Below are 17,761 nucleotides of genomic sequence, written 5' to 3' on the forward strand. Positions count from 1 at the left end.
CATGAAAGATGCAACGATATTTGCAGCATATGGCAATTGATGTGAAGTTACTCTTAGAAATAATCAAAGTTTCCATGCGCTTATCTTGGACAGCTGTTCTCAGTCAGTCAGTGGACGAGCAGGTATGTTGACAATGGCTGTGCAATATATATTTTGTGAAAATTACAATTACTTAAAAGAGTTAGTTCCCATTATTCGACTTACAAATATTGTAATTCTACCTGATAGAATACCCAATTCTACCCAATAGAATAGAAAGCATGTTTTTCTTAATTCTTTCGCAGGATGTGGGAGTCGCTGGCTAGGCCAGCATTCATTAACATCCCTAATTGCCCTTGAGAAGGTGGTGGTGAGATGCATTCTTGAACCGCTACAGTCCATCTGGTGTAGGTACATCCACAGTGCTGTTAGGAAGGGAGTTCCAGGGTTTTGACCCAGCAACAGTGAAGGAACAGAGATAAAGTTCCAAGTCAGGATGGTGAGTGGCTTGGAGAGGAACTTGCAGGTTGTGGTGTTCCCATGCACCTGCTGCCCATGTCCTTTTTGGTGGTAGAGGTCATGGGTTTGGAAGGTTCTGTTAAAGGACCCTTAGTGAGTTTCTGCAATGCATCTTGTAGATGGTACACATTGCTGTCACTGTGTGTCAGTGATGGAAGGAGTGAATGTGAAGGTGGTGGATGGGGTGTCAATTAAGCAGGCTGCTTTGTTCTGGATGGTGCCAAGCTTCTTCAGTGTTGTTGGAGCAGCACTCATCCAGGCAAGTGGAGAGTATTGGCTTGTGTCTTGTAGATGGTGGACAGGCTTTGAGGAGTCAGGAGCTAAGTTACACTCTGAAAAATTCCCAGCCACTGACCTGCTCTTGTAGCCTCAGTATTTATATGATTGGTCTAGTTCAGTTTCTGGTCATTGGTAAGCCCCAGGATATTGATAGTGGGGGATTCAGCAATGGATGTATTTCAATTCAAAGTAAATAGAGTAACAATCTTGCATCTGAAGGGTCAGGATGGTGTGAGGTGTCGGGGGGGGGGGGGGGGGGGGTGGTGCAGTGGGGATCGGAGGATGCTGCTAAGCAAACTACAGCTGTAAAGACTACAGTTCATCCCACTTCCAGAGGTGCAGGGTCAAAGCACAGGGTACTTACGCCACATGGACTGCAGCGATTCAAGAAGGCAGCTCAACACCACCTTCTTAGAGACGATTAGTACTGGGTCAGAATTGATAAGCACGCTATCACATCTGTTATTCAAGCTATTTTGGCAGAAGGTGCAATTGGCTCAACTCAGTATACAAAACATTCCTTTAAAGCATTGTTTTGTTCAACCTACTACTTCATTCCCAGACAAAATCCATCACAAGTTTACTATTTAGGTACAATGTGAAGTAATACTGCTGTTAAAAACTGCAGTAAAACTGTTAGCACACAACAGCTGTCTTATATTCTACACGGGTAATCTCACAATGTGCTGCATTAAACTTTCAAGTGTTGGACAGTATTAACTTTATTGTTCCATTTGTTCATTTCATGCCTGCCGCATAATGACAATAAAACGGGTTTTCTGTTTCAAAACAAATGAGTCCATATAAAGCAGAAAGAATTGCTAAGGTTTCATCATGAGGTTTTTTGACCAACTTTCCCCCTCCTTCCCTCAGGATGTTCAGCCAAGCAAGGTCCCTTTAGTATCTAGCCCACATCACCGTTCACCATGTGTGATTCTAGACAGTTGACAGTTCTGTTAAAAGTTCATCGACTTGAAGTGTTAATTTTGTTTCTCTCGCCGCTGATACTGCCTGGCCTGCTGATTGTTTCCAGTATTTTCTTTTTATATTTTAATTTTCTGCATCTGCAGTATTTTGCTTTTATTTGAGTTTTACTGTGCTATTTGACTATGGGAATATCACATCCCAGTCCAACGCAGCCTCACTTAATGCCCATACATAGACACTCTTCAGAAAAGACGACTGTACGTTGTGCAGTTTCCCCTTGTCCTCCACAGCACAAATTTCCAGGTTAGCACATTATCAGTTACTCTGTCTTGTAACTACCAGCCATAAATATCTCTTTTACTGTATGAGGCTAATACTTTGTGCCTTTTTAACTGCTTTCTAAACCTGTCCTGCCACCTTCAAGGATTTGTGCATATATACTCCCGGTTCCTCTTTGTCTACACCCAAAAACTGTACCCTTAATCTTGTATTGCCTCTCCTTGTTCTTCCTAACAAAATGTATCCCTTCACATTGCTCTGTATTAAATTTCATCTTCCACATGTCTGTCTGTTCCAGCAGCCTGTCTGTGTCCTTTTGAAGTCTACATATCTTCCTCTTAGTTCAAAATACTTTTGTGTCATTTCCAAATTTTGAAATTGAGCCCTGTACATCTAAATCTATGTCATTAATTTATATCAAGAAAAGCATTGGCCCTAATATTGATTCCTGGGATAAGTACCTCCAGTCCAAAAAATAATTCACCACTACTCATTCTTTCCTGTCACTGAACTAGCTTCATATCTACACTTCCACCGTCACAGAATCAAACAGTGCAGAAGAGGCCCTTCAGCCCATCGAGTCTGCACCGACACGTGAGAAACACCTGACCTACCTACCTAAACCCATTTACCAGCGCTTGGCCCATAGCCTTGAATGTTATGACGTGCCAAATGCTCATCCAAGTACTTTTTAAATGTTGTGAGGCAACCCACCTCCACCACCCTCCCAGGCAGTGCATTCCAGACCATCACCACCCTCTGGGTAAAAAGGTTTTTCCTCACATCCCCCCTAAACCTCCTGCCCCTCACCTTGAACTTATGTCCCCTTGTGGCTGATCCTTCAACTAAGGGGAACAGCTGCTCCCTATCCACCCTGTCCATGCTCCTCATAATCTTGTACACCTCGATCAGGTCGCCCCTCAGTCTTCTCTGCTCCAACGAAAACAACCCAAGTCTATCCAACCTCTCTTCATAACTTAAATGTTTCATCCCAGGCAACATCCTGGTGAATTTCCTCCGCACCCCCTCCAGTGCAATCACATCCATTTAATTCTACGAGCTTCAACTTTACTGGCAGGAGTATTATGTGGTACTTTATCAAATGCCTTTTGGAAACCCATATATACCACATTAACCACATTACTCTCATCAACCCTTTCTGTTAGTTCATCAAAATACTCAATCAAATTAGTTTGCCCTTAATTAATCCTAGCTGTATTGCCTTAATTAATCCACATTTGTCCTGGTGACTATTCATTTTGTCCTTAATTAATGTTTCTATAAGTTTTCCCCATACTGAGGTTAAACTATCTGCCCGGAAATGCTTAGTTTATCCTTACACCCTTTTTTGAACAAGTATGTAACATTTGTAATTCTCCAGTCCTCTGGAACCACCGCTGTACCTAAGGAGGGTTGGATGATTATGACCAATGCCTCCACAATTTCCACATTTAATTCCCTCAGTATTCTCAGATGCATCCCACCCAGTCCTGATTACTTCTCAACTTTAATTAAAGACAGCCTTTCTAATAACTCCTCTTTATTAATCTTTCACCTCTCCAGTATCTCAATTTCTTCCTCTTTCACTGAGTTTGGATCATCTTCTTCCTTGGTAAAGACAGATGGAGGGGACTCATCTAGTGTCTCAGCTATACCCTCTGCTTCAATGAATAGATATCTTTTTTTGGTCCCAACCTTCCTCTCACTGCCTGTTTACTATTTACATGTCTATAGAAAACTTTTCAATTCCCTTTATGTAAACTGCCAATTACTTCTCATACTCTCTCTTTGCCTCACATTTCCTTTTTCACTTCCCCTCCAGGCTTTCTATATTGAGCCTGCTTCTCACTTGTATTATCAAGCTGATACCTGTCATACACATCTCTTTTCAGCTTCATCTTACTCTCTATCTCTTTCATCATCCAAGGAGGTCTGGCAATTAGGGATGGGAAATAAACGCTGGCCTAGCCAGCAATGCCCATATCCCATGAACGAATAAAAAAGTAATTTTGACAATGAAGGAAAGGTGATATAGTTTCAAGTCAAAATGGTCCATGGCTTGGAGGGGAATTTGCAGTGGTAGTGTTCTCATGCATCTGCTGCCCTTGTCCTTCTAGATGGCAGATATTGCAGGTTTGGAAGGTGCTGTCAGAGAGCCTTGCTGAGTTGCTGCAATGCTTCATGTAGAAAGTACACACTGCTGCCACTGTGCATCGGTAGTGAAGGTAGTGAATGTTTAAGGTGGTGGATGGGGTGTCAATCAAGTGGAATGCTTTGTCTTCGGTGACATTGAGCTTCTTGAGTGTTGGAGCCATACTCATCCAGGCAAGTGGAGAGTATTACATCACACTGCTGACTTGTGCCATGTAGATGGTGGACAGGCTTTAGGGAGTCAGGAGGTGAGTTACTCTCCACAGAATTCCCAGCCTCTGACCTGCTCTTGCAGTCACAGTATTTATATGGCTGATCCAGTTCAGTTTCTCATTAGTGGTAACCCTCACACTGTTGATAGTGGGGAATTCAGTGATGGTAATGCAATTAAATGCCAAGGGATGATGGTTAGATTTAATCTTGTTGGAGATAGTCATTTTCTGGCGCTTGTGTAACATAAATGCTACCTGCCACTCATCAGCCCAAGCCTGAATATTGTCTAGGCCTTGCAGCATATGGGCACAGACTGCTTCAGTGCCTGAGGAGTTGTGAATGGTGCTGAACATCGTGCGAACATCCCCACTTCTGACGTTATGATGGGGGGGAAGGTCATTGATAAAGCAGCTGAAGATGGTTGGGCCTAGGACGCTACCTTGCGGAACTCCAGCAGTAATATCCTGCAACTGAGATGATTGACATCCACAACCATTGTCCTTTGTGCTAGGTATGACTTCAACCAGCAGAGAATTTTCCCCCAATTCCTATTGACTCCAGTTTTGCTATGGCTCCCAGATGTCACAGTCATTCTGCTGCCTTGATGTCACTCTCACCTCACGAGTTCCGCTCTTTTGTCCATGTTTGGACCAAGGCTGTAATGAGGTCAGGAGATGAATGGCCCTGGCAGAACCCAAATTGAGCAGGTTATTGCTGAGCAAGTGCCATTTGATGGCGCTCAGTAAGGCTGGGTGAAGGGGGAGACAAGCGGAGTGAGGGGTTGAGAGTGGGCTAGCAGTGTCCACAGCATGAATGCAGACAGAACAGTCCTGTTCCTTCAGACTTCACATTAAGGATCACTGGATAGGCCACTCTGGAACCTGAAAAACTAGTTGGAGCTTCTGCAGCATAAGACTAGTCTTAATGTGTTTCCTGCAGAATTCTCATATCAATGTTAAAATGAGACTTTCACTCATTTCAGGCAGATACCAAGGCCAACTGATTCAGCAATGCCCAAAACACAGGGGCACATCTGGCACAGGGCATTGCTTGGACAAACTCAAGATAACTGCACCTTCAGTCTGCCTGTGAAACAGCGATGTTCAACTTGGGCCCCTTCATATTTTTAATTTCATGATTGGTGGTTTTCATTTTTGCTTTTTGCATGACTGATTCCTACCTGGCGAAATGTGATCTGTTGCTGTTTTAGCAATATGTAATTTGAGCGAAACGAGCACGCAAGTGTGCACATGAAACTTGGCACCTGCCGATGTAGACAGGATATGATACCTGAAGGGCAAAGGACAACGTCAAAACCATGGTTGCCCATGGCAAGTTAAGTGATGCACTGGTTTACAACGAAAGAATTGATATACCGCCTAATGCAGAACATGCTATTTTGCCAAGGGGGAGCTGTACCCCTTTAAGCAATCACAGTCTTAACTGTTGGAAAGTAAACACAGGCTACATAGTCATGTTGCTTTGTCAGATAATTTCGTGGATTAGAATGTGATTGCTCAGTATCCAGCAGCAGTGCAGGGCAGCCAGCATTTTAAAGTTATTCTGCGTCCGTAACAAAGCATGGCATCTGCAACGTGGTGTTTGGATGTGCTCAACCTACTGCTTTAACTTTTCTTTCTGCAAGTATTGTGGGTAAGAGCAGCCTATTCATCTGAGGAAAGGAAAACATTTGGATAACAGTTCTAATGGAAAACTTCCTTCGCTGGCACTGTTGGTGACAGAATGATTAATGTTGTGAATATACTGCCAACAATGTGCCAACTGAAATATTTATGTACAGCGGCTACGTTATTCTATGTCTGATTCAGCAAAATCCATTTCAGTATCATTCCTGGCCCAAACATATGGCGATCAAAGAGGAGCAGAACATCTGTCACTGACTTCAGGTGAAAAACAGAAACAGAAAATAGTAAGCTGAACACAAAAATGTAAAGAAAATTAGAATTTTACAATAATCAGACAGCTTTTTATCTATTAAGCATAAAACATCAGGGAAATAACCATAGAAGGGAAGATATTAATAAGCTGCTCACATGACATGCACACAGGATAGATTTGCGGTAATTATGTCACTATCATTGGCCATTTGGTCTGGACATTACCAAATTTTAATAACGTAGGTCTATAAATAAATAAATAAACCACCAACATTCTGCATTACAAAAATATTAGGCAATACACAATAGTTTCACCTTGCAATGCAGACAACCTGACAAGATAACCGTCTGGTAACTACTCCCATATATCCATTCTTATTCTCTATACCAATGTAATATCAGTCAATCAAAAGCTTCAAGATGATCAGCACTTCTGCTATTCGCTACCAGGAGGCAGCATTTAAAGTGTGGGCAAGGCCACACAGACTGTCACTATTTACATCAGTGCACACACGGCCTCTCTTCATTTCCAAGGTAAGATGTGACACACGGATTCTAGTAACAGGCTCATCAATCACATCCATCATAAATAAAAACAGAAAATGCTGGAAATATTCAGCAGATCAGGCTGCATCTGTGGGGGAAAGGAACAATGTTAATGGGCAGAATCTTTCTGGCGTCCAAGGACCTAGATGAGCTTCCCACTGAATGGAGATGGAGAGCCAATTACTAAATCTAAGGTCCTGATTTAGAAGTGTTTGGCTGGTGAGAGGCAAGAGGTAAATGGGCAGGCGTTGCATCTCTTGTACTTGCATGGAAAAACACATGTGGGAAGGGAAGGGGGTTGGGGTAATTAAGGAATGGGCCAGAGTGTTGCGGAAGGAGCAGTTCCTTCAGATTGCTGAAAGGGGAGGGGCAGATGTGTTCAGTGGTGCCAGCATGCTGGAGGTGGCAGAAATAGTGGAGAATGATCCGTCCAAGACCCCAAACATTCCCTCCAGGTGAAAATGTGCATGTACTTCTTTCACTTTAGTATACTGTATTTGCTCACAATGTGGCCTGCTCTACAATGGGGAGACCAAATGTATTTTGGGTGACTACTTTGCAGGACACCTCTATTCAGCTCATAATTGTAATTCTGAGCCTCTGGTGACCTGTCATTTTAATTCTCCACCTTACTCTTGCTGATCTTTCTGTGATCGTCTCGTGCAGTGTTCCAATGAGGCTCAGTACAAGTTTGAGGAAGAGCACCTTTCATCTTTTGATTAGGTACCTCACAGCCTTCCAAGCTCAACATTCAGTTCAATGATTTCTGACCATAATCTCTGCCCCCATTTAGTTTCCATTCTCTCTGTAGGTTTTGGTTTTACTGTCTTGTTTTTCCCCTGGGTTTTCTGACATCAGTAGTCCATCATTCTACCATTCATACCTCCTCTAGGTCGATCTTGTGTGTCCCTTTATCACTCTGACTTTGCAACACCAACACTGTTGACATTTAATCTCTCCTGTCTTCAGCTTATCACAGGTCTTCCTTTTCCTCTTATTCCAACTCTTCCCTCTTTCACCAGCTCAAAATCTATAACATATCTAGCGTTTCCCATTTCTGATGAAAGCCCAGAGATCTGAAAGGTTAACCACAGACGCTGCCTCTCCTGCTGAGTATTTCCAGAATTTTCCTGTTTTTATTTCAGATTGCCAGCATCCACAGTATTTTGCTTTTGGATCAGATCTAGCAAACCCGGAGAGAGGCTGGACTGGAGGATCGATTCCCCAATTATACCTTCAAAACGGTAAAGTATCTCCAAAATGGGAGATGCTACATCAAATTTGCATTTGGTAATACAGGAGTATTAAAGATAATATTGATGGCAAACCCACTCCAGCCTTCCCATCCCCACAGTGCAGCACTTAGAGTATCTTTGACATTAATTAGTGGCAAAACTGGGGCTTTTACCTTCTTGGTCATTCACAGCAGGACAGAAGGAAGCAATAAGGGCATCAGCTACAGGAGAAGAAAATAAGACAGAAAGGGAATAAGAGCAAAGAATCAGAAATTAGTTGGCACAATGAGTTTAAGCAAGATTAAATATTAGTCAACTGCAGAAAAAATGAGTAACTGCTGAAGAAGAACAACAACAACAACTTGTATTTATGTAGTGCTTTTAAAACAGTAAAAGGTCCCAAAAGCTCACCACAGGAACATCAACAAACAAAACTGGACAGCTGGTGAGCCACATAAGGAGATATTAGGGCCAATGACCAAAGGTTTGGCCTAAGATTAGGTATTGAAGAACATCTTGAAGGAGGAAAAGAGACAGAGAGGTTTAGCGAGGGGATTCCGGAGCTTAGGACCTTGGCAGCTAAAAACATGGGCGCCAATGGTGATGCGATTAAAATCAGGGATGATCAAGAGGCCAGAATTGGAGGAGCACAGATATGGCGGAAGGTTTTGGGGCTAGACGAGATTATTGAAATTGTAGGTGGTGGGCGGGAGGGGGAGTTTGGGAGGGGAGTGATGGGAGAATGGCATGAAGTAATTTAAAAATGTGGATGGGAGTTTTAAAATTGAGGTATTCCTTAACTGGGAGCCAATGTAGGTCAGGGAGAACACAGCTGATGGGTAAACAGGATTCAGTTCGAGTTAAGACAACAGGATGAGGGTTTTGGATTACCTCAAGTTTCAGGAGGGCACAAGGTAGGAGGCCGGCCTGGAGTGGAATAGTCGAGTCTAGAGGTAAGAAAGGCATGAACGAAGGTTTCAGCAGTAGATGAGCTGCAGCAGCTGCAAAGTTGAGCAATTTTATGAAGGTGGAAGTAGGTAGTACTTCAGTCTTGGCAAGGATGTGTGGTTGGATGCTCATCTTGGGATTGAATATGACACCAAGATCGCAAACAGTCTGGTTCAGCCTTAGACATTTGCAAGAGTAAGAAGGATAGAGTCAGTGGCTAGGGAATGGAGTTTGTGATGGGGAATGTTTGCAGAATGTATGAGGAACACACAACTGAGCAACACCATTGACAGTAGAGACGGTACGCTTTGAACATAGAACATAGGCAAGATTCCAATTTAATTAAAATACTCAATAAATCCTAGAAATCTATGCTGTCATATTTCTGCTTTCTGATGGCTAGTACAATGAGCCGTAGGAAGGAAAAACAGAAACAAAAGTTATGGACAGAAGGATATCAGCAATCTACTGTATATTCTACTCCTAACCTTTGCAATATTACCAGAACCAGTCCTTTGCTGAAAAAAGAGACTTGTCAAAGCTTTTCATCTTGTTCTGGTGACAGCAAAGTGAAAATCTTCAACGTCTCTTTTCTTTCAGCAATTACCAGAAATGTCCTTTTAATTAACTGACAACTGCAATCATGAGGTACCATTGAAACAGCAGAATGTGAAGTGACTACTGAGAAATTCACTGATGGCTGCAACTCCTAAAGAAGTAGGTCTCACACTGCCTATACGCAACTGTCATTGCTGTCTCTGTGAACACAATTTTTCTCCCCTTGCAAAACGCAGAACATAAGTTCGTTTTGCAGGAAAAACAGCTTGGATAAAAAAATGGCTTAAAGAGTGAGTTGTAGTAAATGATTGTTTGTCAGGCTGGAGGATGGTAGACAATGGTGTTCCCCAAGGTTCAGTGCTCAGAATGGGCAGACAAGTGGCAGCTGGAACTTAGTAAAGAGAAATGTGAGGTGGTACATTTTGGCAGAATGGATAAGGAGAAGCGATATATAATTAATGGCACAGTTCTACAGAGTGTGCAAAGAAAGAGGGACCCGGAGGTTCTTGTCCATAAGTCTTTGAAGATGGTAGAACATATTGATAGAGTAGTTAGCAAAGCATATGGTATCTTGGGCTTCATAAATAGAGGCATTGAGTAATGATGCAGGGAAGTTAAGCTGGACCTTTATAAAGCTAGAGTATTGCGTCCAGTTCTGGTCACCACTCTCTTCGAGAGGTTTCAAAGATTTATCAGAATGGTTGCAGGGATGAGGGAATTTAACCACAAGATTAGGTTGAGGAAGCTGGGGTTGTTAACTTCGGAGCAAAGGAGGTCGTGAGGGGGTTGATAGAGGCGCACATAATTATTACAGATTTAGATAAGGTAGACAAAGAAAAGCTGTTCCTATTAGCTGATGGTACAAGGACTCAGGGACACAGATTTAAGGTATTCGACAAGAGATTCAAGGAAAAGATGTGAGGAAGAACTTTTTAACACAGCAAGTGGTAATGACCCCCCGACTTGTAGCCTCTGAGGGTGGTGGAAGCAGAGATGATCAATCGATTTCAAAAGCAAATTGAAGTGTGCTTGAGGAAAATAAACTTGCAGGGCTACAGGGCTAGAGCGGGATAATGGCACTGACTGGACTGCTTTACAGGGAGTCGGCATGGATTTGATGGGCCAAATTGCCTTTCTGTGAACTTATGAGTCTATGACACTGGTGGTCATGCTTTCAGCTGCCTAGGCCCAAAGCTCTGGAATTCCCTTCCGAAACTCCACCTCTCTATCCCCTTTTAAAAACCATTTTCCAAACCTACCTCTTTCACCCAGCTTTCAGTCACCTCTCCTAACATTTCTGAGGTGACAATGCTCATCCAGTCCACACCCCTGTGGAGCACCATGTACCAATTTCCTAAATTAAAGACACTATTTAAATGCTAGCTTTTGTTGCTGTAGATTAGATTATATAAGGAAGGTGGAAAAGTAAATAATACTCCTTAGTCTGTGTATATTTTCATTTCTCCTCTCACTGACTCAGAGTTGGGGGAGGGGGGGGGGAGAGGGGGGCGAGTGTCAGTTATTGCTAATCTTCCTCAGAACTAGAGGAGAGAAGGTACTGAATTCTGCCTAACCTGCCTTTGTGTGAGGACGATTCATCCATCTATGGTCCTAACTGGCCTCTGACAGTGTTTCTGAGATTGGGAAAGTCCATGTGGATAACTGTGGGCATTCATTTTCTAGCACTACAGACTGTAATGTGATCATACAGTGTGCAGTGTGGTGAGAAATCAAGCCCTACTCACTCAGTTCACACTTATATTCATTCTGCATTGTGATCTTTCTAAAGCACCAATAATTCTCCCACTTTGCTTGATCTTGTTGGTAGCTTTATCATTAACTATCTCAAGGAGTCAGAGATTATTATAATAGCATACCAATATAATACACACAATTCCAAAGATTGTTAATCTGAACAAGCAATGTACCCCCCTCAGGTAGGTGAGAATGAGACAGCTCTTCTGGTTTAACCAAAGATATTGGGGTGAATTTTACAGCCCTCCCCCATGCCCTTCCCCAGCCCACTCCCCTGCCAGTGTACTTGAAGGCGGATGAGCACGTAAAATAAAACAGGTGGCCAGCCCAACGCCTTTTAGCCTTCCCTGACCTGTCCCCCATAGTATAAGGGGCAGATAAGGCCTCAAGCAGCCCGCCCAGCCTTAGGCTTAGTGAGATCCTTAAGTGGCCAATTAATGGCCACCAAAGGACCTCATTCCATCCCTGTCGCAAAAATACATGTGGTTGGGGAAGGCAGAGGAAAGCCAAGTAGCCCAGGCTAAAGGTGGGCAGGAGGCAGTGGGGGGTTATACCTCCTTTGGGGGAAGTGGGGGGGGGGGGGGGGGCAGGGCTAGGGGGTGTGCCCATCAGGGGCAAACCCCCAAGATCGTACTTCCGTTTTATGACTCTCTCTGGCCTCTAAAACCTGACACCCAACCCCCTCCCCTTCTTCGCTGGGGTCACAAAAAGGTCCCCAAACAAAATATCTAGACTTAGCTGAATCCAGTATCCATCTTCTCAGCACTCCCTGTAGTCCCAGCAGTGGCCACTACCGTTTTCTGGTGCTGTTGGGACTACAGAGCTGCCTGCCAATCAGATTGACCAGCTGCTCTCAAGGGTGGGACTTCCTGTCCCTGAGGGGCAGAAGTCCCACTCTTAACTCATTAAGGCTGCCCTAGTTTATTACTGCTGTGGTGCAGTCAGATTTTCAAGTTGATGTGTTGCCGGCTAACTTTGCGTCTGGGGCGGGGGAAGGCTGAGGAATACATCATCTTCACCCCTCCAAACCCCCTCCCCCGTATATTCACCCATCATTTCAAATCAAGAATAAAAGGATCCAACACAACATGCTTTGTACCGTCGGAGAGAGATTCATAATCATAGTCATAGTCATCATCTTCATCATCTTCCTCATCATTGTTGGGGGCAGCCGAGCCAGTTGGGCCACCATTACTGGCCTGCGCCTGCAGGTTTGCTAGCTGGTGTGCCTAAAGGATATAACACATCTGTCAGTACAGCAATATCTGCCACACACTTACAAAGTACGAAGACAAGCATAAAACACCAGCAAGTGGAAACCTGGAACTTTCTCCCCCAAGAAGCTGTTGAGGCTACAAGCACTTGAAAATTTCAAAGTTAAGATTGCTAGATTTTTGTCAGGTAAGTGTATTAAGTGTTACAGAACCAAGGTGGTAGGCTGTGTTCAGATACAGATCGGCCATGACCCAACTAAATAATGCCACAGCTTCAGAGACTGACTGGGCTACTCCTGTTACTATGCTGCAACAAAAGCTTCAAACGATGTCTCTTTTAGAGCTTGGATGGACTGAGAGAAACCCTGGAAGCAATGTAAAATCAGCAATCCCACAGTCCCTGTAGGGTAGCCAAACTGAAAGGGTGCAGGGGTCAGAGTTAGGGCTACAATGTTTAAGATGACTGAACTTGATATAGAGAGTTTATTTGTAAGTCATTCTGCATTTACTTCAAGTTCATTGGCAACGAGGGAAAAGCAGCACAATATCAAGACTATAAGAACTACGAGCAGGAGCAGAGAATTTGGCCCCTTGAGCCTGCTCCACCATTCAACTATGGCTGATCCTCTGTCTCAACTCCAATTTCCCACCCAGTCGTCCTATCCTTGGATTTCCCGAGACACCAAAAATCTGTCCATCTCAGCCTTAATTATGCTCAGTGATGGAGCATCCACAATCCTCTGATGTAGAGAATTCTAAAGACTAACAACCCTCTGAGTGAAGAAATTTCTCCTCATCTTTGTCATAACTGGCCAATACTGTTATTAAACAGTAACTTTATAGTCCCCAGCTAGCCAAGCCTCTTCCGAATCTTGTATGTTTCTAATAAAATCACCTCTCATGCCTCTAAACTCCAGAGAGTATAGATCCAATTTACTCAGCTTCTCATCATAGGACAATCCCATCATCCCAGGAATCAATCTAGTGAAGCTTCACTATACTGCCTCCAAAGCAAGTATATCATTAGATACGGAGGCCAAAGCTGTGCACAATACTCCGGGTGTGGTCTCATCAAAGGCGTGTACAATTGTAGTAAGACTTCCTTCTTCTTGTTCTCCAATTCCTTTGCAATAAAGGCTAGTTTGCCATTTGGCTTCCTAATTGCTTGCTATACCTGCATACTAACTTTCTCTGCTCCTTGTACAAGTATACCCAAGTTTCTCTGAAACTCAACATTTAGAAGTTCCACACTTTAAAAAAATATATTCTGCTTTTCTATTCTTACTACTAAATAACCTCACCTTTCCTCATGTTATACTCCATCTGTCACATTTTGTCTACTCACATAACTTGTCTATATTTCTCTGTAGCCTCTGTGTTCTCCTCACAGCTTACATTCCCACCTAGCTTTGTATCATCTGCAAACTTGGGTACGTTACTCTCGGTCTCTTGGACTAAGTCATTAATATAGATTGTAAATAGCTGAGCCCCCAGCACTAATACTTGTGGCACTCCATTATTTACAGCCTGCCAACTTGAAAAAGCCCTGTTTATTCCCATGCTGTTTCCTGACCATATTAATATATTGCACTCAACTCCATGCCCTTATCATGCATAATAAACTTTTGTGCGGCACCTTATCAAATGCCTTTTGGAAATGTAAGCATTCTACAAATACTGACATCTCCGACTCACCATCACCTTCTCAAGGACAACTGAGGATGGGCAATAAATGCTGGTCTAGCCAGCAATGCCCACATCCCATGAACGAATAAATTTTAAAAAAATGTTACATCCTCAAATAACTCTAATAATTTGTCAAGCATGATATCTTTTCATAAAACCACATTGACTCTGACTGATCATATATTGATTTTCTAAGTGTATTGTTAAGACTTCCTTAATAATAGGCTTCAGCATCTTAGAGGATTTTTGGGAAGGTCACTGGTCTAGAAATACAGGCGCCCAAACTAATGAATGGGACACGTATTCAAATCACAGCACAGCAGCTGGTGGGATTTACATTCAATTAATAAATGAAAAAAAATCTGGAATTGGAAGCTAGTCTCAGTAATGGTGCCATGAAGCTATCAAACGTTGTAAAAGCTCATCTGGTTCACTAACACCCTTTAGGGAAGGAAATCTGCCATTTTTACTTGGTCTGGCCTACATGTGACTTCAGATCCACTTCAGTGTGGTTGACTCTTAATGACAATTAGGGATGGACAACAAATGCTGGTCTTAACAGCAATACCCACATCCCATTAAGGAATAAAGAAAAAAAATTAAAGGCTTAGGCTGTGTGTTGATACTTAACAAAGTGTGAGCACTGGATGTGGAACACTTTTCCCAGTTGTCCTTGAGGATCTGCATCAATCACTTCCAAGTCAGATATAAACTGTCTGCAGAGTAAAGGTATCTTTCCTGTGACCCCTAATGTCCTCAGGGAAGCACTCCTAACAGCACCAGTGTGAGATTTTTCACTTCCTTCACAAGGCCTGGTCTCGAAGATTTATTGCTTTAGTAGGAGGAGTTATGGATTATGGACCCAAACCCGTTAAGTTGCATTGAGTTGTTCAAAAGTCCCAATAGCAACATTGGCCACCCTGAGAATTTGCTTCAGTTCCAGCTCATGTGACCAGCTGTTTGAAATAAATTTTTAGTAGGGAAACAGTGAGGCAGATTTTCCTGTTCCTTTGCCAGGAGTCACTGGATTCCCTGGATATGGAGCATGGGTGAAAATCAATGGAGGAGGCTTTGCCTGCCTTCCTCTTTGGTCCATTTCAATGAATGGATGTAAAATAAGATGGACTCGCATACTGGTGTGCAATCACTCCAGCCTGATTTTCCTCCATGTGTTGAGCCAAATTAATTCAATACATCCAAGCTCAGGAACAGGAAAATCTGTCCTGTTAGCTTCTGACGCACTGAGGTAGAAATTTGTCTTGGGTGGTATGGCACAGGGCACATGTTTTGCAGCCCACTAATTTTCAGTTCCATGAAACTTTAACCCACTTTGCGCTACTGCTCAAAGCAAATCTCTACTCCTCCATTTCCTTGTCTGATCACCCCATAGGGTGATAATGAGCATTTCCATGGTTTCATCTGGACTTTCAGAACAGCATCTGATATCAATAGATACAAAATACACCAACATGATGATTTTTCGAGACTAGCAGGTAATGTAAATTATCATTTCAATCCACCTGAAAAGTTCAAACAAAGTTTACCTTTTGTTTAAGAATATCCACTGGAGTCTGATGGGCTTTCAGTTTCTTGTTTTTGAGGAGGATTTTTCCTTTGAGTTGCCACACTGATGGGAGCATTGGATTATCCGCAAAGTCACTCTCAAACAAAAATTTTGTCACCAGCTTGTCTCCAAATATATTCTAAAGAAACAGAGAGCTCCGTGAAAGGAGGTTTGAGCTCAGCCAGCAGCTGCTACTGGTCACCTGCTCCTGGAGAGATGTCATACTTACCTTAACTATTTCTGCCATTTTCCGCTGCTGAGGCAGTGAGCAGTGATTCTCTATTGATAAAATAACTGGCATCTCAGAGTTTACAAAGGCACTGCGATTGATCGATTCGACAACATCCTGCAAGGGAAAACACAAAATTTGAATGGCTATGAGACTGATAATCATTGATGGATATTCATTTTTAACACACAAGCCAAAAGCAACCAAATCGAATTGCACCTTAAATGGGATCTTTGTGGTGAGAGTGTGCCCATGATATATGATTGGCATGCCATCATCTCCATCCCAGCAGTCCAGCTCTACACTCCGGCATCCCTGCAACAGCACCTGAATATGGGAAAGAGATACTAATTAACTGGGGAAGTCATGGAGTTTTCATGAAGTGCATGTAAACTGAGAGAGAAAGAGAGAGTGAGGGAGAGAAATAGAGGCAAGGGACATAGAGAGCCAGGGAGTAAGAACAAGGGGGTGAATTTTATGGGCGTGGGGGCATATTGCTTGTAAAGCGATCAACTCTAAAACAGGTTGTCTTGCAATGATATTAAGCCACAGGCAGCCTAAATATGATGCCATGAAGGCATTTGAAACCATGAGCAATGTTGGTGTGTTTGCAAGTGCGAAACCAAATAAATTCTTGCACAGGAAACTTGGAATGAGTGACAGGATTGCTCCTCCAATGCACACTGGGAAATGGAGACAAAAGGATATACTTCGTGAATTCTGTACCTGGTGTATAAATAAAACATTTAATTTTCTGACCATTAAAAAAAAGCTTCCACCCCTCAATCAAAGGAAGCCCCACCCTCAAGAGCAGCCAGCCAATCAGATTGGCCTGCAGTTCTTGCAGTCCTAATAACACCAAAACTCAGTAGTGGGGACTGCTGGGACTGCGAGCAGTCCTACAAAGAAGATAGCATGGTATCTGGACTTGGGCAAGTCTGGGATTTTTGGGTGGGAAAGGGTCAGGCACCCTAGGGAGGGATGGATGGGGGCTGGACAGTCGGGTTTTAGAGGCCAGGGAGGGAGGCATAATGAGGGGGAGGTGCACCATCTTGAGAGGTGCCTCAATACGCACAGGGCACCGCCCCCAAAGGAGGTTCACCAAAGTTAGTGAAAAAAATGGCCTGTCCACTCTCATCCGCCTTCCATTGCCAACTGTTTTATGGCAGTGGAGGCAGAATTAAGCCTTTAATTGCCCCTTAATTGGTCAGTTAAGGGCCTAATAAGCCTAAGCCAGGCTAGTGGGTGCTTTATCCACCTATCATATTATGAGGAACGGGTTAGGGGTGGTCAGGAAGGTAATGGGCTTGTCGCTCATCATATCTTACTTGCCTCCCACGCCAAAAACACGCCTGGCGGGTGGCTGTAAAATTCACCCCAAAAGATAGCCAGACAGAGGGACACAGATGCAGGAAACAGACAAAGGCAAAAAAGAGAGACTGAAATGTACATAGAAAAACCAAGTCGGAAAAGACATCGATACACTAGAGGAGGAGGAGAGACAGGTATTAAAAATCTGATACCTGGCTGTAAAGTTCCACTGAGGATTCTCCTTTAAGTTGATGCCCAGTGAGATAAGTGTTATGAGAGGATTCAATGTAATAATACGAAAGCGGATACTGTAAATCCTCAACATTAATTTGGGATTCATCATTCTTTGAAGCAACATTCTCCTTGTCCATTAGAAACCTGAATATAGTATTTTGTAAAATGTAAGTGTATACAATTAAAACCCAGTATATAAAAGTTACAAAGCACCTTTTATATAAACACAATAAAGT

The 17,761-nt window shown here is 43.0% G+C and overlaps 1 protein-coding gene across 5 annotated transcripts in view; it reads right to left on the bottom strand.

Annotated features, from left to right (window-relative positions):
• Positions 1–17,761, bottom strand: part of plce1 (phospholipase C, epsilon 1) — a 418,731-nt gene that overhangs the window by 48,361 nt on the left and 352,609 nt on the right. For all 5 annotated transcript variants that reach the window (XM_041209226.1, XM_041209229.1, XM_041209227.1 and 2 more), the window contains 5 exons: positions 17,504–17,669; positions 16,200–16,307; positions 15,981–16,097; positions 15,732–15,890; positions 12,387–12,516 (listed from right to left, as the gene is read on the bottom strand). In XM_041209226.1, coding sequence (XP_041065160.1) covers positions 12,387–12,516; positions 15,732–15,890; positions 15,981–16,097; positions 16,200–16,307; positions 17,504–17,669 — 680 coding nt within the window. The remainder of the gene's footprint in view (positions 1–12,386; positions 12,517–15,731; positions 15,891–15,980; positions 16,098–16,199; positions 16,308–17,503; positions 17,670–17,761) is intronic.

The sequence above is a fragment of the Carcharodon carcharias genome, chromosome 17 (genome assembly GCF_017639515.1).
Source record: "Carcharodon carcharias isolate sCarCar2 chromosome 17, sCarCar2.pri, whole genome shotgun sequence".
Lineage (NCBI taxonomy): Eukaryota > Metazoa > Chordata > Chondrichthyes > Lamniformes > Lamnidae > Carcharodon > Carcharodon carcharias.